General features: G+C 58.0%; 7 protein-coding genes across 7 annotated transcripts; 3 read left to right on the top strand and 4 right to left on the bottom strand.

The window, feature by feature from the left end:
• Window positions 1-641: 641 nt before the first annotated feature.
• Window positions 642-2,842, bottom strand: MFIFM68171_00108 (AAA+ ATPase domain-containing protein; the record flags this gene model as incomplete). Its single annotated transcript, XM_071055530.1, has 2 exons — window positions 642-1,219; window positions 1,285-2,842. 2 exons carry the CDS (start codon window positions 2,840-2,842, stop codon window positions 642-644), a joined length of 2,136 nt encoding a protein of 711 aa, XP_070911631.1.
• A 936-nt stretch (window positions 2,843-3,778) lies between these two features.
• Window positions 3,779-5,092, bottom strand: MFIFM68171_00107 (Nudix hydrolase domain-containing protein; the record flags this gene model as incomplete). Its single annotated transcript, XM_071055529.1, has 3 exons — window positions 3,779-4,455; window positions 4,583-4,941; window positions 4,998-5,092. 3 exons carry the CDS (start codon window positions 5,090-5,092, stop codon window positions 3,779-3,781), a joined length of 1,131 nt encoding a protein of 376 aa, XP_070911630.1.
• A 680-nt stretch (window positions 5,093-5,772) lies between these two features.
• On the bottom strand, window positions 5,773-8,562 carry SLX4 (5'-flap endonuclease; the record flags this gene model as incomplete). Its single annotated transcript, XM_071055528.1, has 1 exon — window positions 5,773-8,562. One exon carries the CDS (start codon window positions 8,560-8,562, stop codon window positions 5,773-5,775), a length of 2,790 nt encoding a protein of 929 aa, XP_070911629.1.
• A 490-nt stretch (window positions 8,563-9,052) lies between these two features.
• RPS21 (40S ribosomal protein eS21) lies at window positions 9,053-9,386 on the top strand (the record flags this gene model as incomplete). Its single annotated transcript, XM_071055527.1, has 2 exons — window positions 9,053-9,084; window positions 9,155-9,386. 2 exons carry the CDS (start codon window positions 9,053-9,055, stop codon window positions 9,384-9,386), a joined length of 264 nt encoding a protein of 87 aa, XP_070911628.1.
• Window positions 9,387-11,853: 2,467 nt separating this feature from the next.
• RTC1 (SEA (Seh1-associated) complex subunit) lies at window positions 11,854-15,864 on the bottom strand (the record flags this gene model as incomplete). Its single annotated transcript, XM_071055526.1, has 1 exon — window positions 11,854-15,864. The coding sequence occupies one exon, from the start codon at window positions 15,862-15,864 to the stop codon at window positions 11,854-11,856; it is 4,011 nt and encodes a 1,336-aa protein (XP_070911627.1).
• A 497-nt stretch (window positions 15,865-16,361) lies between these two features.
• Window positions 16,362-18,165, top strand: MFIFM68171_00103 (Splicing factor Cactin; the record flags this gene model as incomplete). Its single annotated transcript, XM_071055525.1, has 3 exons — window positions 16,362-17,783; window positions 18,041-18,073; window positions 18,148-18,165. 3 exons carry the CDS (start codon window positions 16,362-16,364, stop codon window positions 18,163-18,165), a joined length of 1,473 nt encoding a protein of 490 aa, XP_070911626.1.
• A 2,128-nt stretch (window positions 18,166-20,293) lies between these two features.
• Window positions 20,294-22,355, top strand: MFIFM68171_00102 (Forkhead box protein J3; the record flags this gene model as incomplete). Its single annotated transcript, XM_071055524.1, has 2 exons — window positions 20,294-21,397; window positions 21,459-22,355. 2 exons carry the CDS (start codon window positions 20,294-20,296, stop codon window positions 22,353-22,355), a joined length of 2,001 nt encoding a protein of 666 aa, XP_070911625.1.

Raw genomic sequence — 22,355 nt, 5'->3', positions numbered from 1 at the left:
GTGTCACAGATTGTGGCGTCTGCAATGCAGCACCCCAGGTGTGAATGACAAACGCCGAGAAAGATTCCAAATTGTGGGGGCGGGGAATGGAATCACTCAGAACTGAAACCAAGCGGGTTAGGGTTACCGATCGAGTATCACCAAAACCGCCTATCCTATTGAACTAGGGAGGTATGCTTCCGGATCATAGAGGGCAATGCCAGGATACGTAGATTTGGTCAACAACAAGCTGCAGATTTGCGCGTGCGAATTGTTGCTCTCATTAGATCCCGGAGTAATTAACTTATAAGTCTCCAATTCAACTCGCAGAATTAGCAAGGGACATAACTTCGGTAAGTAGCAACGTGCAGGCCAATAACTTGGATAGTCCGCTCTGGATAATCTTCTTTGAATTTATGCCAGAGCCGGTTGTGCTGAGCGCATTTGATGAACTAGCAATCTCCAGTGTATGTTTCCTAAGGTACCTTCGTAGTTACATCAACTCGTGTATAGAAGCAGCCCAGCCAAACAAAGATTCCGAATCCACCCTAACGCCATGATGCCGGCCGTGAACCACTGACTAGATGATTGTAAAATTCTGTGCAAAGAAAAACACAGCCAAAAATATAATAGTAGCAAACCAAAGAAAAATAATAATTTAATCAAAGGAACATGTTCCGGGTATCGGCATCCTTCTTGCTTGCCCCCGGCGCGGTATAGTCGATGCCGCTCAGGCTGGTCAGGTCGCTCTCGAACATGGCCTGGATCTTTGTGATTTGCAGCAGCTGCTTCAGGTCCAGCTTGACCCCGTCGAACGATGCGAGGCTCTCGGCCGCCTTGATGGCGTTCTTGATCTGCCGCCCGTTCAGGTCGGCCTCGGCCAGCGTGTACAAGCCCTTGTCGTCAATGTCGACGCCGCCGGGCACCATGCGGCAGAAGTTTTGCCAGATCTGACGGCGCGACTCGATGCTTAGGTCCGTGTAGCGGATGGGGATGTGGATGCGCGACTTGAAGGCGTCGTCGAACGTGTTGACGCGGTTGGTCGTCAGGAAGAGGATGCCGCTGTAGTACTCGAGCACGCGCAGGAACACGCTAACCATGGCGTTGCGGTGCAGGTCGTGCAGCGAGCGCCGCTCGAGGAAGACGTCGGCCTCGTCGATGAGCAATACGGCGCGCCACGTCGCCGTCATGTCCATGATGCGGGTGAGGTTGCGGTCGAGGTCCGCGCTGCTGGTTCCGACTGGGGAGAGAGTAATATGTCAGCTGAGAATGCTCGAAGAAATCACCCGTCAGATAAGGACTTACGGTCACCAGACGACACCATGTAAAGCGGCCGCTTCACAAACTCAGCCACGCACTCGGCCGTCAACGTCTTGCCCACACCGGGCGGCCCGTGCAGCACGCAGACAAGCCCCTGACCCTTGCCCTTGACAATGTCGTCAAAGGACTCGCGCTTCTGCGAGTGCGACGAGACGAGCGCTTGCACCGTCTTCTTGACGGACGGGTCGAGCACCAGGTCGTCGAAGCAGCGCGTGTTCCATTCGATCTCGACAAACTCGTCGGCGAAGAACTCGAGGAAGCGCTTCGCAGTGAACGAATAGCCGCGGACCGTGGCGTTGGTGAGCATGGCATCCTCGTCCGAGAGCTTGTCGAACTTGGGCGGCTCGTTGGAGCGCGCGAACGTCATGTTGGCCATGGCCTTCCGCCGGTTCCGCTCCTTCTTACCCGTCTCGTCGGTGGTGGTGACGATGAACGAGTCGTTGGGCTCCAGTCTGTGGAACGTCTTGCAGTCGATCATGACACGGCCCGTGACGTTGAACCGCGCGTACCCATCTGGCGTCCTCTTCAGGGCGATGCCGTCGTACTGGAGAAAGTGCTGTCCGATGTAGCTCTCGAACTTCCTGCCTCGCGCAAGCAGCTCCTCGCGGACCTCCTTAGCATCATCCAGCAGGTCGATGGGCATCGCACTGAGCTCGCTCAGCTCGCGCACCCCTTGGAACTTGCTGATAGACAGCTCCAGGCGCCGGGTGCCTAGCCGATCGCCGTCAAAGTCGACAAAGTCGGCCCTGAGAGACAAACCTGGAGACAGCTCGCAGGTGTCGTACCACGTGTCATTAACGCGCAGGGCTCGGTTTTGGCCAAGCAGCTTGCAGTAGACGATGGTCTTGGGGGGGAACAGGGTCCAGAGCCTGTCATAGCTTATGGCCTTGTGATCATTGTTGAGACACCTCTCATAGGCTGCAATGTCCAGCTCAAAGTGCGTCTTGATCCAGTTAATAAGAAGCTTGAGGTGCTCCAGCGATTCTGGGTCCTCAGCGAAGCGCTTGAGGCCCTCGGTCTCCAGCTGGTTCCGGTAATGGAACAGTGAGTGGTAGGGAGACCGGATTTGGACATCATCCACGTTGATGGGGTCCCCAGGATAATTGCCGATGACGTCGGCGAGAAGTTGCCTGAGCGGCTGGGGGTTGACGTAGAGGCTGGTAGTCTCGAGCTCATCCTCCGAGTCGTAATGCCTAATCAGACAAAACGCAAACAGGCGCCACCAGTCCTTCTGCTTCGGTTTTTCGACCTCGGCCTTGCGCTCCGTAAAGTAACTCTCGTCCTTGTCGTCGTACCGCCGGTCGAGATGCTTGATCTCGCACTTCATAGTCTGGTCCTCTGGATTCTCCTGGTCGCTCTCGTTCTGGCCCTCTTCCTCGGTCTTGCTCTTGCTCTCCTCGGGCGCTGCGTCTGGCTGTGATTCGCCATTGACGGGCTTCGAATCCGCCTTGCCGACGGCGTTGCCGTTGACGGCCAAGACCTCCATCTTGTCGCGAGCTTCGTCCACAGCTGGAGGCGTCTCGCAGAGGACACCGGGCGCCATGATGGATGATTGGGGCAATGCTGACCTGGCTTTAGCCTGAGAGCCAGGTGGTGAATGGGAGTTGGTGTGGGGGAGTTCAGCCCGAAAGTTTATACGAAAAACACTTGAAGAGGAAGAAGTAGTGTTGGCCTGTGAGGGGAGAGAAGAAGAAGTATTTTATGTTTGGACTGGCAGATGGTTTGGTCGGAGGATGCAGACGCAAGGGGATAGTGTTAGGCTGCGCAGGCTGCCAACGCATCTCTCCTCACACCGCACCTTTCTCCCTCCCCCAATGGTGAACAGCTGGGGAAGCGCCGCATGCTCGGACCAGGCAGCAAAGAGGCAACAGTGAACCGCCTGGCCCGCGAGATACTGGACAACGGCCGGATGTGGGGACGTCTTGATGTGACTCTTCGCCGTCCTCGATTTCTTGTACCACTTATTACCACCCCGGTTAGGTTAGGCAGAACCGCCGGCAGAGCGCCAAGCACAGCCGCCTTCGGGGACCCCACAACAACCGATCAGGCATGGCCTGCGGGAGGCAGCCAGCTGACGAATGTGGTGCTCTGGTCGGCCGCGGCCCGCATCCTTCTCTCCGCTGCCGCTCATTCGGCATTGACACTCCCGCATTGCGAGTCCGGGCCTTACACAGCAAATGCGATGAGGGCCGCCTAGGCGCGGGAACACAACATCCTAATCCCAGCCGATGGGCCTGGTTTGTGCATCCTGTCAGATCACCTTTCCGGTGGCGGCTCAACCTGCCAGCAGCGGACAGACAGCGCAGGCTGATTCTGCAGGCAGCTTCGTTATCTCGCTCTCCATCGTCTGCGCAGCCGACGAGAGAAATCTGGCCGTGCTTATCGAGTGATCTGCACCGCACGACCCCAGCCTAATTTAGCCCGGGAGTCAGTGAGGCAACCGTGATGGGACTGCAGTCTCCTTCGGAAAGTTGAAAGTCTACAATTTGGCATCTCGACTCTGCGCCTCTTTTTCCCGCTCCCTCTCCTCCCGCAACACCTCTTCTCGCCACCGTACCTCGACATTCCTCGGACCTTCTTTCCGGAAATGCACCAGCACAACACGGTCCCAGTCACCACCTCTCGCTGATCCTTTCAATTCCAGCCCGGGTTTGTCCAACCCAAGCACAAGCCGGCCGTCGCCGCGCTGCAAAGACAGCATCGTAGGACTTATGACCTTCTCTGACCAGGGGATGTCATGTTCCCGGCGCCGCTTTCCCTTCTCCCTATCCTGCCTTGAAGTCGGCACCTTGTTAAGGAATGCTACCAGCGCGTCTCTCTGGGATTGGTAGTCCTCCGACGGTGATGCTGATGCGGACGGTCGTAGGAACTCGGAGATGAGATGCAGCAGGTAGTATTGCGGCGGGAAGAGGATGATGTCGCCTTTGTTTGCCCGCTCGAGCCAGACGCTCGCGTCTTCGAAAGCGGCCGCTGTATGTTCTAATCCTCCGTCGTGGGTGGGCGTTGGGATGATTGTTTCCTGATGGAGCAGGTCCGGGTCGGGGACGGTCTTGAGTGCCTGGGCCGAGAGCGGTAGCATATAGAGGTACATTTGCGTGGTAAAGCGTTTGCCCACGCCCGGCGGCGTGATCCAGCGGGTGAAGGGGATGAGGTTGTCTTGGTCACAATAGTTAGTGTTGGTTTGTCTGCGAGCTCGTAAAATCAAAAACCAAAGTATAGTAATCCCGGACTGGACCGGGAGTTTTGAAAACAACGAGCAAAAGAAACAAGAAAACAAACATACCAACATTGGGTTCACCGCCCACGCTCTTCAACCAATCTGGGAACCGAACCCGGCCGGCATGCACCTCCCTCCTTCCCGCCTCACGCGCTTCATCCGGAACATGCAAAAGCCCCTGTTCCCGGCTCTGGCCCGCCTTCTTCGCAAGCAAGATGCCGCTCTCCTCAAACGTCTCACGCACCGCCGCCAGCCGGTACGCCGGGCCGTCCTCGTGCATCGCCGGGCCGTCTGCAGCGGGGAGCTCGCCATCGTGGAACGAGGACAAGTTCCCCCCGGGGAAAACGTGTGCCGACGCGAACGAACTCGACGTCTGCACCCGGCGAAGCAGGAGGACCTGGTTGGTGGGGGATAGCAAGATGATACTGAGAATCGATGAATACTTGTGTTCTTGAGCGATTTAACGGGAGCAGGGCCGTACCTTGAACTAGGACGTATCACCGGAGGCGGTTTATTCTCTTCCTTCTTCTTTACTCCGGCCGCATCAACCCGTTGACCCTGTCTTTGAGCTGGCATGATTGAGAAGAATCGCCTGCCTCGGCTCCTCGTTTCGCGGGTTACAGCCCTGATAATCCAAAACCCCGAGCTCTGGTTGATTACCACGGATGTTGTTGATGCTGACGGCGAGGCGAGGCGCGATTGGAGTTGACCTCGACAGTAGCAAATCCTCACGCTGAGTAATCGGACGGGCTGGAACGTTGACTTGAAGGGGATGCACCTAGCTTGACTAGGTTTCAGAGGGCTCATTGGAAATAGACAATTTCTGGGGCGGCTCCCCTCACGCGTTCAGCCGAGATGTTTAAGGGGTTTTGACGAGTGTGTGAGTGGTTGGGACAGCCGGACCTTGGCACCAGAGAGCTGGACCGAGGCTTGAGCAACACACCCCGACACCCTGCCCCCGCTTCGCCCCACTACTCCACCACGCCGAATCCGGGGAACTGGGCGTCTGGGACAGATTGGACAGACCTGCAACAGGTTGAACATATGCGGAGCATCATGACAAGGGTGGAAGAGAGCTAGAAACAAATTAAACCTCCGTATGTGTTCGGATTCGATCCTAGTCATCATTTGCACAGGTATAAGCAGATAAACCCACAGTACTCGCCGTAAAGAGAATGGCCGTCGACTCAGTTCCAGAGGCTCCAACATAAACCGACCCACCGCGTCACCTGACCCAATTCCTCCTCGCGCGCTGATCAGAACCGCTTCCGCTCCCTGCCGTTTAAATTGACCCTCCATAGACAGCAGATACTCTTGCTTTCGCACCACTTCTTAACATCCCCGGGCGACACCTCCCCGTCGTAACCAACGCGGTCCAGCTGGCCCGAGTTGAGCCACGCGGCGAGGTCCTCAAGGATGATAGGATCGTACATCAGCATCTTCTCATGCCACGACGGGTCCATCGGGTCCTTGGAGGATGGCGCGCTGATGACCGCCTGCGTGATGTATCTAAACAGTGCCACCTGCTGACCCGTCGGACTGGCCATGAGGGACATCTCGGTGTCCTCGGTGACCGAGAGGTCCATATGCGACGGGGACGAGAAGACATCCTGCTTGTCCGCAGATGATACGGGCGAAGACGCAAAGGGGTCATCCGAGTCTGAGTCTGCAATCTCGACCACCGACTTTGCGGGGACGTTGCGGCGTCCCGGTGTTGTTGGTGCCGTCGCCGCCGACGCGGGTGGTGACCTTGATCGCGCACCTTTCGACGCCACCTTCGATGGTTTTGACGGGGATGCGGTTTTGTCCTTCCGAGGCCTCCCGCGTGGCCGTTTCTCAACCTGCGGCACCTCAACTCCAGTCTCAGTGGGCGAGGCAGAGCGCCCTCTTCCCCGTTTGCCGGCTAGTACCGGTGATTTCGCAGCCGTATCTGGGGCTGGTGAATTCTTCCTCGGTCTTCCCCTCGGCCGCGGGGGAGAGGCAGATTGCCTGGTGGACGACGTCGACATTGAGGCCTGGGCTGTTCTGTTGTTATCCAGTCTGGCTGTACTTTTGCTCTCCCAGCACTGGTTCAACAGCGCAATCATTGCCGTCCGCTTCTTGACGACCTTGAAGCCGTAAGAAGCCACCTCTCTGGCTAATCGCGCATCCGTGTATAGTTCATAGTTCGGGCGCGGCGGCGCCTCAGGGAAGGCTTTCAGCGGGCTGCTCGATTGAGATAGTAGAAGCTGGTGATGCTCCTGATTGCTTGGCGGCGGCTCAAAATTGGTGTCAATTGTTGGGATCGGTAGCCGATTTCGGTCGTAGCTGCGTGGAGCGGGATTCTCAATGTGAATCCTCTTTTCGTTGGCCCCGCGAGGAGAAGGAGGGGGGGAAGACCTAAGGTCTTCCATGGGAGGCGGTTCGATGAGGCCCGAGGTACCATCAGACGACTCGATCTCGATGCAAATTTCCCCGTTCGGTGCTTGCGGCGGCACCGCTCGGTCTCCCTCGCGCAAAATATCGTGTAGCACGTAATTCTCTGGCAGCGGAGGCGAGTCTGTCAAGTCCAGCACTTCCAGATCGAGAAGGTCGCCGCCATCGTCCCTAGCACCGGCTGCCCAAAGCCGGGTCCCCAATCTCCTCCGGAAGATAGGGTTGCTGTTGGAAGGGCTAGAGCTGGCAAACGGGTCGCTGTCCTCTTGGTTCGATTCTTTCATGGCTTGGTGCAAGGCGCGGAGAAGATCGGGGTCGTCCTCTACCGCTAATTGGCTCGCCGTCCCAAACACAAAGTCTTGCTTAGCGACTTGTCGCATGGCGCTCGTGGGTGAGAGAAGCACAGGCTTACGCGCCTCCACCTTCTTCTTCGACGGCTTCTGCTTGGTCGCCCTCTTTGGAGCTTTTGCTTTAGCTCCCAATGTCTTGCGCGTCCCTACGGTCTGTTCAAGATTGGTTTCCACATAGCCGAGCAGAGATTCTTGGTTTGGCCCGTCTGCTGAAACGTCGTTTTCCTCTGGCAGGCGATAGGCCGCGGTCGCCAGCTCTGTGATAGTTCGCGGCTTCTTCTTTGCCGCCTTCGGCTTACTGGGTGAGGCCTCTGGCATTTTCGACCTACTACCAGCGGTTGCTACCATTTCGATGAGCTTCCGTTTCCCGAGGACGTCTGGATTTTCCGAGGTAGATACGGTGTCTCTTATGCCAGGATCCGCTGCCGCATCTGCCTGTCGACCGTACCTGTCCAATAGAGTCTTAAACATGTCCTTAGGAGCAGGCACTCCGCCCTCTGCCGCAGCGCATGTAGGGGAGAATGTCTCTTTGACGGCAGATGAATCCGCGGGGTGGTGCGTATCGATAGTTTCGCGTGGAGGCGTCCAGTCCAGCCGTCTTGTCATGGCCGGTTCAAGTACCATATGCTCATGAGGGGTCGGGTTTGTGGCCTGTTTTGATGCGGGCTCCGGCATAGGCGGTACGGCAGTGAAGTGCCTGCTGACAGTCTCTGCCTTCTTCCTTGGCTGTTTTCCGTTTGAGGCTGGTTTCGTAACCTTCGCCTTGGGTAATGTTGTCTGCGCCATTGCTGCATCCTTGGTCGACTTGGGTTTCCTCGCAGATTTTTTGGAAGGCGGAATGTCCGTAGCGGTGTTGTCTGGGGCGGCCTCATCCGATACCTTCCCGGAGGTAGTTTTCGCTGACTTCTTTCTCCTTGTTGGCGCTGCTACGGCCGCCGCTTCCTCACCGACCGCACTCTCTACCACAGCTTCTGACGATGGTTCGGTCGCAGTAAGAGCCCTCGAACTCGTCGATGCCAAACTGCCTGTCCCCAATGCCGGGTTTTCCTCTTCTTCTTCAAGTCGCGACGCCCGCCAGATGCTTGCGGCGCTTGTAAACGTCTTTGGCGCATTTTCGGGTATTGGCGCGGCGTTGCTCCCGCTACGCAACGCGACTTTCTTGGGCGGTTTGGGAAGAAGATCGCAAATGGACGGAAATTCGGGCGACGATGAAATTAGGATGACGCAATCATTGTGTGCCGTTCGAGCAGTGGAAGGGGACACCAAGCCACTGGTCGCCATCCTCGATCTGTCCAGCAGAGAGCAGAATGCAATGCGGCCAGCGCGTTCGAGTCTCGCGCAAAAGATCTTCGGGGACGGCAGTTTCGCAGCTAATGAAAGCAATCGGGGTAGGATTGGTCAAAGGCACCCGAGGTCTGCAAGGTTGTCTCGCGCCTAGCCAAGAACACCAATAATAACAACAACAACAACGGACTTATGATAATGGGTGCGCGACGGGAATGGCTGCAAAGCGGGACCGTTTGCATCGCGAACTGCTCGCGGCATCACCTGACGGAACAATCGGATCCATCCATGATGACCCACCTTCCTCTTGGGTGGGCTGAGTGGTGGGCAGTAGTGGTCCGTGCATTTGCCCAGCCCACAGGCCACCAAATCGCCAAAACTGATCGAAATTCAAGACCGACACCTGAAATTTTGCAGTCCTGCTCTCCGGCACCGCAACGCACTCCCCGAACCCGTCATTCCGCAGAACTCATAGCAAGTCGCAACCATGGAGAACGACCGTGGCGAAATTGTCGACCTGTAAGCGCGCTCTGCCCGACGAAACCCGTTTCCGGCCACCATCTTGCTGACCCAAGACCCCCTCCTCCAGCTACGTCCCCCGCAAGTGCTCTGCGACGGGCCGGATCATCAAGTCCAAGGACCACGGCTCTTGCCAGATCACCATCGCCAAGGTCGACGAGAACGGCCGGGCCATCCAGGGCGAGAACATCATCTATGCCCTCTCGGGTTTCGTGCGGGCCATGGGCGAGAGCGACGATGCGCTGAACAGGCTCGCTCAGCGGGACGGTCTCCTCAAGAACGTCTGGAGCGCCCAGCGATAGATTTCTGGTGCTGGCGATTTGGGGGAGAGGATGGTGCGTATGGGCGTTTGTCCCCGTGTTTCTGGCAAACCGGCCGGCTGACTGAACCAATGCAGATGTGCGTTTAACGGCCCGACGGCTTTGGACGATTTGGACGGCTGGCAGTGGGATGACGGCTGGGCATGGATTCTGAGCTTCTGCGTCTTTTGCGATAGCTCGATGGCGTCAACGGCACATTGGCTCTCGGAACAAATACACTGGCATCGTGATCACTTTTTCGTCGGCTGTTCGCAAATTCTCCCCCCCCCCCCCCATCACTCCTCTCTGGCGTGACCGCACCCGGCTAGCAAAGACTCCTCCAATCCACCCTCAGTATTTGAGGAGCCTGGGGCTACCACGATAGCTTCCATGCCGTAGATCAAGGCTAGGCCTAGAAAAAGCCGTAACGGAGAAGTCGCTCGTTATGGTACAGATACGGGTCTTACACCTTTCGCAATTCGTCTCAGTGTCCAGCACTAAGAATCATCAATTCCCATCCCCGAATTCCTTCCCGGGCAGATCTCTCACGTTTACTTCCCTCAGCCCGGCCGTGGGATTCGCAGATCTCTGCACGGTCAGCTAACCTATACGACTCTGCCTCTTGTTGCGAGAAATCTGACTTCGTTTCCACTGACCTTAGCTGCTTTTCCTACTTTTTTCCATTGTGGCTGACGCCGTATTCCGTATTGCGGCTATTGCCGTATTCACATACGCCTAGAGGCCGGAATTGAGCACAATCATCCTATCAGACACACTAACGGCGATCGTGAAAACCTAACGCTGGCCTTCTATTCTCGGTTCATCTTTCGATAGTTGACGATTGGGCGATACGTGTGCCTTGGCCTTGGTCCGGTCCCTCGTCTCTTTAGCTAGCAGTCGCCCTGTGTCTCAAACGTCCTAAGACCGTGCAAGAAGCGTATATTCTGTGCATTGTTATGTTAGCATGCTAGTATCGCTCCTTGAAAAGTAACTGTGGCATAGCAAAAAGGCGCCGATACACCGATACGCATGGAAGTAAGCAAAGTAGTAGAGAAGTCGGTAATGTGTGTTCTTATGCGCTGTGAGATAGCGGATAGGATGGGAACCTTCCTGTCACTTGCCTGGCTACCCAAGTTCACTAAGCAAGCTCGAAGTTGTGTTGGGAACCGTCTATAAGCCTACCCAGGTTCGGCAAGACGGGGGAAACCCTTTGCAGCGGTTCCTTCGATTGATTACCCAAGTTCGTCAATCGAGATCCTCGGATCCGGGTGGCGCTGGGTGATGTCGTCGCGGGGGGAGTGTAGTGATCCGGGAAAGGTATTGATGTCTTCCGAAGCGGGGCGGTTACCCAAGTTCGCCGCAACGCTTTTCGGAGTCCTTCAGCGGCTTGATCACTTCTCTGGCAGCGGCACGGTTACCCAAAGCTCACTGTGGTCGCTGTCGAACGCGATCATGATGGTTGCGGAGTGGTTGTCGCGTTGCTAGTTAATTAATTAGTACCCACGTTCGCCAGCGACGCGTCAATCAGTGCCTACCTGACTGAGCTTGATTGCTGCGTTAATTGAATCGTGGCAGCGATGATCCCGATAGAAACGGAGCGATAGGCCTCGACTTTAAATCGGAGCTACGACTTAATGCGGAAGTACCCGCGGAAGTAGGCAAGTAGTAGAGAAGTTGGTGATGTGTGATCTGTTGTGTTGTTGAGTAATTTGAGTGGCTCTGGCCGTGGGCACTCAAGTGCTCATCGGCAAATGCTTGTAATTCGGTGAGGTGGACAGAGCGCGCAAATTGCAGAACGGTCCTTGCTCATAGACTATCTCATTTACAAATATTAATCATGACCGGCAGCGTAGGTCAAGCAGAAGAAGAGAGCTCTGAACGGCTAAGAGGTCCAGCCAGGGTGCCGCGGCATCCGAACGAATGTGAATGTGGTCTCGATGTGGGGATGAAAACGCATTCACCGATTAAATCCACGCTCAAGATCATAGATATCTTCTCGTTGGGATCTACACATGCGATGGGGGGAAAATCTCCGAAGATATGGCCGAAAAAAAGTGGCTCTGACACCGGGCATGATATGTTGCCCCTAACTCTGCAAACGCGCAACTCGAGTTAACTACGCCGTTTTACTGCGCTCGCATAATTCTATTCCATGACAGATATTGGCAAATTTTAATCTTGCTGTGTCTCTCAGCGCGTGTCGGAAGGTATTCGACATAACTGTGGGATGTGATAATTATAATACGGCTTACCAGACTGCTTGTTGTCCGGCAGGTAAGAACACCGTCTTCTGAACACCCCCTTTTGTCCTTCTCGTTATTTTCCACAGCCTTTCTTGGGGATGTAGCTGGGCGGCTTACTAACACAAGTTAATTTTGAGGGTAATTGTCAATGGGAACAGGGGGCTCTGCGTCAGTTGCCAGTTACAGTTGGCCAATGTAGCCCAGGTAAAGTACAAGGATTCAAGTGATCACCGCCTCTCATCAGTAGCAACAAACTTGACGCTCTTCCTCCTCTCCCCCGCAGGCACAATACCACCCGCTCTCCCGGGGCTTGAACTGAGGATACTCGCTCCGGGCGCCCTGCCGGCGCCGCTTCCGAACGTCCCGGTGGCCACGGCAAGCGTCTCCCGGACCGACTCGACCGCCCGACTCTGCGGGACGTCGTTCCCATCGCTTCTCACAGCATGCCTTGCTACACCGCTCCCTCCGTGCCCGCCAACAGCGAGGTAGGCATCGCCGTGCTGTGGTTCATCACCCACCGGAATCGGCCCCTCTGTTGCCATGGAAGTAACGGCCTTCGCATTTACCGTAGCAGCAGCAGCAGCAGCGCGTGTGGCTTCCCTCACGACGCGACTAACCTCCTCCGTCCGGGACGTAACAACACTCTCGGCCCTCCACCGGCCGGGTAAACACGCATGTCCGCACCCGTCGAGCGGACAACAGCCGTCGCTGGATTCCGCGCCAGGGGCGTCATAAAGCACGTCGGCGTACCCCGATGATGACGCCGACTCGAGAGCCGCGTGCCACGCCGCAAGACACGATGAGTGGCCCCCGTGCCCGCAGCCAGGGCAATACCACCACGTGGTGAGGATGGGTTCCTGACCAGCGGCCAACCCGTGCGTCAGAGTATTAGTAGTTAAATTAGGCGCCGTATCGCGCAATCCACAAACCGCGCACGGCGCCATGACAGCCTTGCACCTCTCACAATGCCAAATCGACTCTCTCGACGTTGACGTGCGGTCCACATCCCGCGGCTTGTGGCATCTGGTACACAAAAAGCTGGCCTGGACATCCTGCTGCGCGGGGGTAAAAATGGCGGGGTAGTTCTCTCCCCACGTCGTGGCCAGGGCACAGCCTGGCCAGCCCTTGATGCAGAGTTTGCGAAGGAGCGCGGCCTCGACAAAGAGCTTCATGCTCATGAGACGAGAATGATGCTGGCGAAGAATTGCAGCAGCGTGGAAAGGATCGATGACGTCTTCCGGGAGCAGAGGCTTGAGGAGGAGAACAATGGCTGAGGCATTTAGAGCCGATGACTTGGCTTCGAACGACAGGGCGCGAGATATGAGGGTGTAGGGCTGCAGGGGTGAAGACGGAGCCACCGGGAAGCCCCGTGATGGGTGGACCGGGTAAGGATAGGAGAGGTCGTCGGGCCAGCAGAGGTAATCTGTCTCAACTATAAATGGGGATGTGTCGTCACACGGTGCGACAACGGCCTCGTCCGGGGACGGTTCCTGCTCGGGCGATTCGACGCCGAATTCGGCACTAGGTTGCGAGAGGTAATGAGACTCGAAGCTGTCGGTCGTGGTCTGGGTAATGAGATTATGCTCGTCCGTGTACGAGGTAAGGTCTGTCTCCGTTCTTTCGAGTAGTCGACGAATGGGGGCAATTGTGTTGTGTGTTGGTGAGCTGTCGATTCGCCTACCGCGTATGCGGCTCGGGAACTCTCCCTCGTCGTCTGCACTGCGACTTTGAAGCCGTGCTAGAACGTTAGCTTTAGCTGCTTGCTCTGACACGCTGCCGTCTGGTGAGTTTGCGAGGCCAGTAGTCCGTCTGCTCTCGTCCGAGATGGAGAACAACTGGACGTAGCTCTCTTCAGAATCGTGCCTTAGGAGTTGCTTCCGAGCCCGAAGACTTGGAGAGGGTGACCCACGGTAATCGAGCACGCGAGCAGGTGTTGGCCTCGATGTGCCCGCGTCGATGGCTTTACTAAGTGTTTCGGTGTCATAAAAGTCGTATCCTTCAGTGCTCGCCTGGGTCGTCTCGCTGTCGTGGCTGGCGACAGACAACGGTACGGAGTCGAGGCGCTTGCGCGTCTCCGGCGGGAGATGGGCTGCAGGAGGAAGGGTGAAGCTCTCTGGCTCAACGACGGGGGATAGCTTCCTGCCGATATCGTTCTTATCATGATGGCTCATGTTCAGGTCATCCGGCACGGGACGCGCGACCGGGGTCGGGACGTTTGAAGTGCTCTCCAGCTCTTCTGACAACAGAGACCTTGGAGGCAGCGCCTTGTCTAGGCTTGTGGCCGACATGACCTTCCGCGGCGTTGCTTCCCCATCGAGGACGTTTTCCGCTGGCGCGTCCAACAGCTTTCCCAGGGCTTTCGCCTTTGCCTCGGTCTTCTTCCGAGCTAAGGTATTGTGACGGTCCATGCGACGTTCAAGGTGGTACTGTGCCCGCCGGTGAAGCAGCATGTTAACAGCGTATGCCAGGATGCGCCATGTTTGTGCAAGCCGAAACTGCCTAACGTTTGCCGCGGCTTTGGCATAATGCTCGAGGGTCGCGGCAATCCGGTCTGGCAGCGGTTTGCAACCCGGAGAAGGGGGGAGCTCCCGGTTGAGCGCTTCCAGGTAGTTGACTGCGAGGTACTCGTACACCTCGACGTTGGCGGCGGCTGGCGCGTGACCAATAGCCATGGCCTGCTGGGGCTTGTAGGTGCCCGTGACTCTAATCGTCTGCTCAAGCGACATGACCTCTTCCATGCCCGGACCTGCGGGCGGCGTGGTGCTGAGAGCGGCCGTGGAGCGGGTGCTGGGGCGTCGCCTTCGGCTGCCGCGGCGTCTTGGGCCTAAGAAGCTGCCCACGGCGTCGTCCTCTGAGTCGCTCCGGCTCACGCTGAACCTGGGTGTCGCGGGACTCGAGCTGTAAGAGGGTATCGCGACGGCGTCATGGTGGAGAATGTGTGGGCGGGGTCGATGAGACGGGGCCCGCTCGTCGAGAAGCATCAGAACGTCACCCCGCGAGGAGAAGGCCATTGTTGAGACGGCCTGGCGGTCAATCACCTTGGGCGCGAAGGAGACATCGCACTGGCTAAAGATGCCGTCCTGCCCAGCGGTCCACAGCAGGTACTGGTCGTGCCAGAGCATGGCACTCGGCGAGCTTTTGAACCTCTGAACCTCTTTGTAGGGCATAGTGGGCCGGGCAAGATCCCAAATGTGCACCACGTTGATGCCGTACCTCCTCTGACCGCTCTCGTCGTATGACATGGCGAGCTGCGACGCACGCTTGCCCTGGGCGGTAGCGGACCACTGACCGGGACGCCACGCGAGCGTGCCGGCCGGAGCCGGGGTGGAGATGGCCCACTTGGGCTTCTGTCGCTTATCCTGTTTGGACATGTCCCAGATGTTGCACTTGCTATCAAGTCCCGCGCTGGCGAGATGGATGCCGTCTGGGTGCCATGCGATTGAGGTGCATGTCTTCTCGTGGGCATTGATCCTCAGGATGGGCGCGCTGGGCTTGCGGATGTCCCACTTCAACACCACGCCCTGCTCGGTGCCGCAGGCGAAGATAAAGCCATCCTTGGGGTTCCACCGGACATGTTGCACGTCTGCGTTGCACTTGAAGGCCTGGGTGGAACGGAAGGTGGCCCCGGTCCGCGTCTGCGTGGGCTGGCGGACGTCAAAGCAGCGCACGATGCCGTCCTGGCTGCCTGACAGCAGCCACGAGTTGCGATGGGGGTTGATGTCGAGAGCGTTTACCTGGCGCGAGTCCTCGCGGATCTGGACGCAGTCGACGGGGCTTCCTAGCGAAGTAGACCCGGCACGCACGAGGTCGTATTGAAAGATCTTGCCGTTGGTACACGCCGTGAAGATGGCCTGCCGGCCCTGCGGCTCTCCCCATTTGACATCCTTGATGGAGAGCTGGTCGGCGACAGAAGTGGGCGTGTTGTTCCGCAGCGCGGGTTGGGCGACGAGCAGAGCGCGCAAGTCGATGCCCTCCCTGACATCGAGGCCGTCAAAACAGACCGTCTTCAGCACATGGCGGCCGGCGAGAACGGCCGAGCGACCGTCGGGAGAGCTGTCGATGCACGTGATGGGCACGCCGGCAGCGTAGAGAACATCCTGCGATGCAGATGGCCGGTAGTGAGGAGCAAGGGGGGAGCTGGTGATGTTTGCCGAGACCGAAGTGTCGTGTGCGGAATCGGGCGGCGGCTTCCCCAGCAGCTTGCGCATGATCTTGCCCTGGTTGCCGATGCTATACATGGCATGCGTTGCGTGCCAGTATGTTGGGGGTGTGTGCGGAGGGCGGAAGCATCACGGCGGGCATGGTTGGTGCCCCGATCACTGAGGTTAGGTTGCGATCACGAACAGTTCAGTTGCAGTGCGATGAGCGTCAGCAGCACTTCCAAATGTTCCAATTGGGTCGCAAGCTGAATGACGGCAACGCCTGACCCCACAAACCGCCAAGGAATTGGTTCCCTTGCTAGCGTAATGGCCCCGCAGTGCGCCCCAGCGCTGACTGCCAGGCACTTGCTGAGATGCCGCCCATGCTAACCAAGCGCTTGGCCTTCCACTGGCAGCGTGCAGGTGATCCAGGCCGACAACGACAGGCAGGGCAAACGCCGCTGCGTCCAAACCTTTTTTATTTTTTCCTTTTCTTTCTCCCTCTCCCTGAATCATCTTACACCATCACATCATCTACGTTACAGCGCTCTCTTGATCACAACAGGAAAAAGAACCCAAACTCATTGCAACTAACTATGGATCCCGGCAGGCAGGCCATGATCAACGGGTGGAAGTCGCCGCGCAAACCAGACAGGGACGTCACGGCGCCACGCTACGACTCGGCCAGCCGCATCTCCAAACCGCCACGCCACGCACCGCCAAAGAACACCATGGCAACCGCTGCCAGCAGGTACCTCACCCAAGACCAGCAATCGGAGCAGTTCGTCGCCGACGAAGACAAGTTCGTTCTGAAGCAGGCAAAGAAAAAGGCCGACATCCGGGTGCGGGAGCAGCGCGCCAAACCCATCGACTACCTCGCTTTCAACCTTCGCTTCATCGACTCCGACCGAGATGTCTTCGATGACGACGATACCGACGTGGAGATTATGATTCCGTCCCCGGAGGCTGTCCTGAAGAACCTGAACGAGGCGCAGCTCAAGGAACTGCACGAGGATATCAAATCATACCACACTCTCGAAACCAACTGGCGGAACAAGGAGTATTGGACAGCCCTGATGGCTCTATGTGCCGATCGCCGTCAGAAACTCCAGCCCCAGGGGCCCGAGGGGCGAGCCGTGACCTCGGTAGCGTCGGACGTCGACAAAATCCTGAGCCCCAAGACACTGGAGCAGTTGGAGGCGCTCGAGAAGCAGATCAAGGCCAAGCTGCAGTCGAACGAGCCAATTGACACCGACTATTGGGGAGAGCTACTCAAGAGTCTCCTCGTCTACAAGGCAAAGGCCAAGCTGAAAAACGTCTGCGAGGCCATCAAGGACGCCCGGGTTCAGCTGCTCATGGCCCGAGATCCCGAGAAGGCCAAGGCATTGGAAGCGTCCGGTGGCTTTGCCGATACGCTTTCCGAGCCGGTCCCGAGTGCGGCTAAGCTCGGTCCCCGACCCGCGGCATCAGCCACGGCCTCTCAGGCTTCCAACGCCCCGCCACCCGGGACAGCCCGCTTTGCGACGGCTGGGAATGAGGATTTCTCGCAGGCCACTAAGGCCTTGTATGACCGCGAAGTCGCACGTGGGGTCAGCGAAGGCGAGGAGATTTTTACCGCCGAGGAGGCAGTCCCAGGCATGTCCAAGCCCCTTTGGGCCGACAAGTACCGGCCGCGAAAGCCACGCTACTTCAACCGCGTGCTCATGGGATACGAGTGGAACAAGTACAACCAGACGCACTACGACCACGACAACCCGCCCCCCAAGGTCGTTCAGGGCTACCGTTTCAACATCTTTTACCCGGACCTCATCGATAAGACCAAGGCGCCGACGTTCAAGATCATCCGGGAACACGGCCGTAGGAAGGGGGAGTCGTTCGCCCCTGCGGGCAAGGAGGACACCTGCCTCATCCGTTTCATAGCCGGACCGCCGTACGAAGACATCGCCTTCCGGATTGTCGACCGGGAGTGGGACTACAGTGCCAAGAAGGAACGGGGATTCAAGAGCAGTTTCGACAAGGTAGGTCCGGCCACGTTTTCGTCCCCCTCATGCCGCTGCTACGCCGCAATTTGTGGGATCGAGATCGTGGGGTGCATATGTCTCGGGCCCAGCCCGCGGCCACCCCGGCATTCTTCGGCCTGCAAAATGTGCGCCACGCAGCCGCCGCCGCGTGATCCGAACCGCCTCTGCACGTCTTACCGGCACGCTGGTGTCTTGCATGCGTCATGTATGCGCGTAGGTTGTCGCAACTTTGGGGCTAACTCTTTGGTTCGTAGGGTATCCTTCAGCTTCACTTCCAGTTCAAAAAGGTTTGTGACACCTTGCGAGGATCCGCTCCCGCACGCTTCAGTCATCGTAAACCGGAAACTGACCATTTGGGTAGATCTACTACCGGAAATGAAAAAGGAACCACGAAGCGCATTCTTGTGTGTGATGGGCCTAGCCCAGGTTGCGGGATTTCTCAGACGGGGCTCAGGATGTGGACCGACCGCCGCGGCACCGGCCCGCACCGGAGACCCAATCTCCGGCACGCCGGCCATTGTGCGTGTTAGGTCTCTGTCGATACTACGGCGAATGGACACACTGCCGGCCGGCCACAGCGCGAGTAATTCATGCAGAACACATTGTCCATCATTCTTTTGGATTCTGTGAGACCCTCTCCTGGCCAGATCATCAATGCGCCTATTTCTCGCCGAACGTCGTGGGGCGCAGGCTGTCACGCCTGATGATGTCGCCTCCCGGGTCCCGAGCGTCGGACTTGATCGCGCCACTCATTTTCTCGCCTGGGCAGACAGCCGCTTGCAAAGCGTCCGGCTGCACTGCCCACTTGACTGCTAGCCCTGCTGTTGGTGTGCCTCTGTGAATTGAAGGCAACAGCGTTGCCCAGATGGGCGTGGAGTCGTCGGAGATGGACAGCAGCAGGGGGAGGCCGGCATGGAGACCGTGCCTGGGAGACGCCAATGGCCAATGCCTGGAGCTCCGCAGCCCTTCCCATCGACGCTCTCGGTCCGTCATAAACTGCCTTGCAGCTACTTGCTGTGAAACGCAAGCATCAATGAAGCGCATTTCTTCGGTCAGCCTTCTAGAATGACAATATGGGTGACTTCGTTCCAGGCATTGCAGCGTAGCCATCGCACGGTGCAAGATGCCTCTGGTGAGGTTGAGTGTCACATCGCCATTGGCTGCGTCGACCAACTGCCAAAAGCGTTTCTTTTTGCCAGGTTTTTGTTGATTGGCCCCAGTCGGCCAAATGCACCTTTCCGGAGAAGCCTTCTCTGCCTTTTCCCGCCAGTTCTGAGCTCTCAGCCGTAGGATTGCGGGCTCTGAGGAGAGGGACTGGCGGTCATGTTCTCTTTGCCAACAACGGCACAGGCGTGGGCGGAAGAGACGACCGGCAGGACAAGCAGAGGTCGAACTCGACAAGCTGCAGATGACAATGAGCTTGTTGAGCACGCCGCAAGCCGTCACCGCCTTGATACACACACGGCTCGCTGCTTGCCCAGCCAACGGTGCCTGGTTTCGCTGCTCAGGTTTCGGCGGGTGAGCTCCAGACGGATTCCCGGGCGGTCCCCTGCCTCAGGCTTGGCTATCAGTTCTCACTCTCGTCCATGTTATGCAGTAGAGCTGTCGCATGTCAGGCGGGGCATGTGGAGGAAGGCCTGTACAGTGTGGCCATGCGACCAAAGTGAGGCTGGTCGGGGCCTGAATGACCACACCCACCCCATCTGGTGGCTGCGTGGCCCAGGTTGGGATCTCCCTGTCGTGTCTCCCAGCCGTATGGAATGGCTAAAACAGCCACCTCTTCGTTTGCGTCTCGGTCCCTCTTTTTTAGCAGACGCAGGCACACACCGGCAGCCAGGGCACGCAACATCCGCACACATACAGGCACACACACACACACACACACACACACGCACGCACACCACACACCACACACATGCGCCCAGTAGAGAGACATGCCGTACATGGTACTTGGGAAATAGCACACAAGTACCCCCATCTAACCAGTGCCCTGCCTCTCCTACACGCACGTAGCTATGTAGCACAGACCCGCATGGTACACACACGGCATCTTGCCTGCTCAGCCATGCCCATGTAAATATCAAGTCAACCGGACAATGCGCTGGCGGACCCCAACCTTGTACCCGCATCATTGCTTCCCAGGCCTGGCCTAGTTTTCGCCTCCTACCCTTGCCTCTTCCCTCCTATGGGGAGACGCACCCTCATCCAGGTTACACCCTTGCGGGTCAGAGCCGATCTGCACGGCCCGGCAGTACCTACTTCCTCTCTTGAAGGTACATACCGAACAGCCAGGACAGCCCGCTAATCTACATTTGATCGTCCTATCAACCGCAATAACATCCGGCCGGACCCCAGGTTCACAGTCGACCAACAGACGGGCCTCTTAGTCCTTCGCCCGAAACACCTTCGTTCCCACGCCCATCCCCATTCTTCTCCAACGAACCTTTCAAGCGGGTTGGAACCCATCGATTCTCGTCCCGATCTCGATCTCGATCTTGTAGACCTCCATGTCACCAGACTCGCTCTATTGTGTGGGCGACCCCGAGTATCCTTCCACGTTCCCACCATCCGACTGCCTCGCCGTCGACCCAGGGCCTGACGGAGAACTCCTCCGCTCCGCCAGACTCGACAAAGAAGCACAATTGTCTCGAGAGATGCCTGCTGTCTCGAATTCAGAGACAGTAAGCAGCTCACCGTCACAGCAGCTGACCCAGATGAACTTATCGCCCAGCGCAAGGCACGCGGGACCCCAGTTTGCCGGGGAGATGACCGGGATTATGAGCAGCGGCGGTCCAGAAAGCCGACGGCCTTACGTCACGAGCCACGTCCGTGGAGGGCCAGTGTGGAACGCGCCCCTCGGAACGCCGACAGGCAACGACGGCCCGGAGAACTACACACTTCACACCTCTCCGACAGTGACCGGCCTTGAGCGGCACGTCGGATCGGCTCAGTCCTCCCCTCGCAGCTGGGCCCCGCCGGATCAGGTCCAGGTTGGACCCACGCCGTGGGAGCCGGGTTCAGAGCCACTCCAGAATCCATACCATACCCTGGACCCCCAGACCTCGGGTTTGCCCCAGAGAGAAGGCGACAGCTTTGTGCAAAATAGAAGTGCCCCGATATCATCGCCGTTCCCCACCGGCACGTTCCAAAGCTCAGATGCGCTGGGAAGTGACTTCCGCGCCGGCTATCTTGCGTCACCGAGGGACGGTGATTCTTCGACTCCGGAAAGCAGCCATCCATTGTCACCCTGCAGCATAGCACTCGGCGCGAGCGTGGAGGAGGGTGTGCCGAGCCCGGCTCCCGGCCTGGCAACGGCCGAGGATGTGGCAACCGTCCAGGCGTTGAACGACTCAGTCGCCGGGGGCCACAGCCGGCAAGACAGCAGGAACAGCCCTACCAACGGTGGCAGCGCATCAAACGACGCAGCTGCCAACAACAAAAATGAAGAGCCGTACGCGCAGCTCATTTACCGCGCCCTGATGAGCAACCCTCGATATGCCATGACTCTACAGGAGATCTACCAGTGGTTCCGCGAGAACACGGACAAGTACAAGAACGACAGTAACAAAGGCTGGATGAACAGCATCCGGCATAACTTGAGCATGAACCAGGTACTATTTCCCTCCATTGTCTCGGTCCCGCCGTAGCTAACGGCCACGTCACCGTGTCTAGGCCTTCACGAAGCGCGACCGCAGGTCCATCAGCTCTAAGGGCGGGGACACCGAAAAGGGATCGGCCGGGACCACGCTGTCTTCATTGAGCAGTCAGGGCGACAGCAAAAAGTCGACTGAGTGGTTCCTGGAGCCGTGGGCTATTGAGGAAGGGGTGCAGAGCACGACGAGGTACCGTAAAGGCACCCAGTCGGGACGGAGCGCTGTGCGTCATAGGAGTGTTCTCTCGTCGACTCGCGGCTATGGGGGCATTCAGTTCGGCAGCGGCAGGGATCTGAGCCGGTATGGATCAGCCGACAGGAAGAGGGGCAGGATAATGCGACACGCGCCAGTGCACAACGCCTCCGCAGCCGCGGCTAGCCAAATGCAGCACTATCATCTTGCCCACCACAACCACCAACAGACCCTCCACGGCCCTATCAGCGAGCCGCCGGCATACGCCCACTACTTCGCCAATGGCCCAAGCCACGTGCAGATGGCCGACGTGGGGAGCCCTGGGGTGATCAACCGGGCCGCCATCGACCCGGAGCTCGACTTCGCAGGTTCGCAGGCTTTCCAGTCGGCAACCCCGGGTCATCACCACCATCAGCACCAACGCGCGCGGAGCGACCTGACCGTCGACGAGCCTGCCACGCCCGAACCGCCGTCGTACGGCGATGAAAGCAGCCTGCCACTGCCAGACTTGCGGGCAGCTGCCCAGCCGAGCAGCAGCATGAGCGCCAACGCAAATGGGCTGTATTACACCATGGGCGAAGGCACCAACCACGGCGGCAGTGGCGGCGGCGTCCCCCTGTTGACGAGTTATGCGCCACAGGGCGCCACGTACGAGGATGTGTACATCTTTGGCGGCCTGGACATGGTGGACGGGCAGCCGACGTACCAGCCGCATGCTTTCTGA

The sequence above is a fragment of the Madurella fahalii genome (assembly GCF_045866475.1).
Source record: "Madurella fahalii IFM 68171 DNA, scaffold_1, whole genome shotgun sequence".
NCBI lineage: Eukaryota > Fungi > Ascomycota > Sordariomycetes > Sordariales > Madurella > Madurella fahalii.
This window is presented reverse-complemented; position numbering and strand designations above follow the sequence as displayed.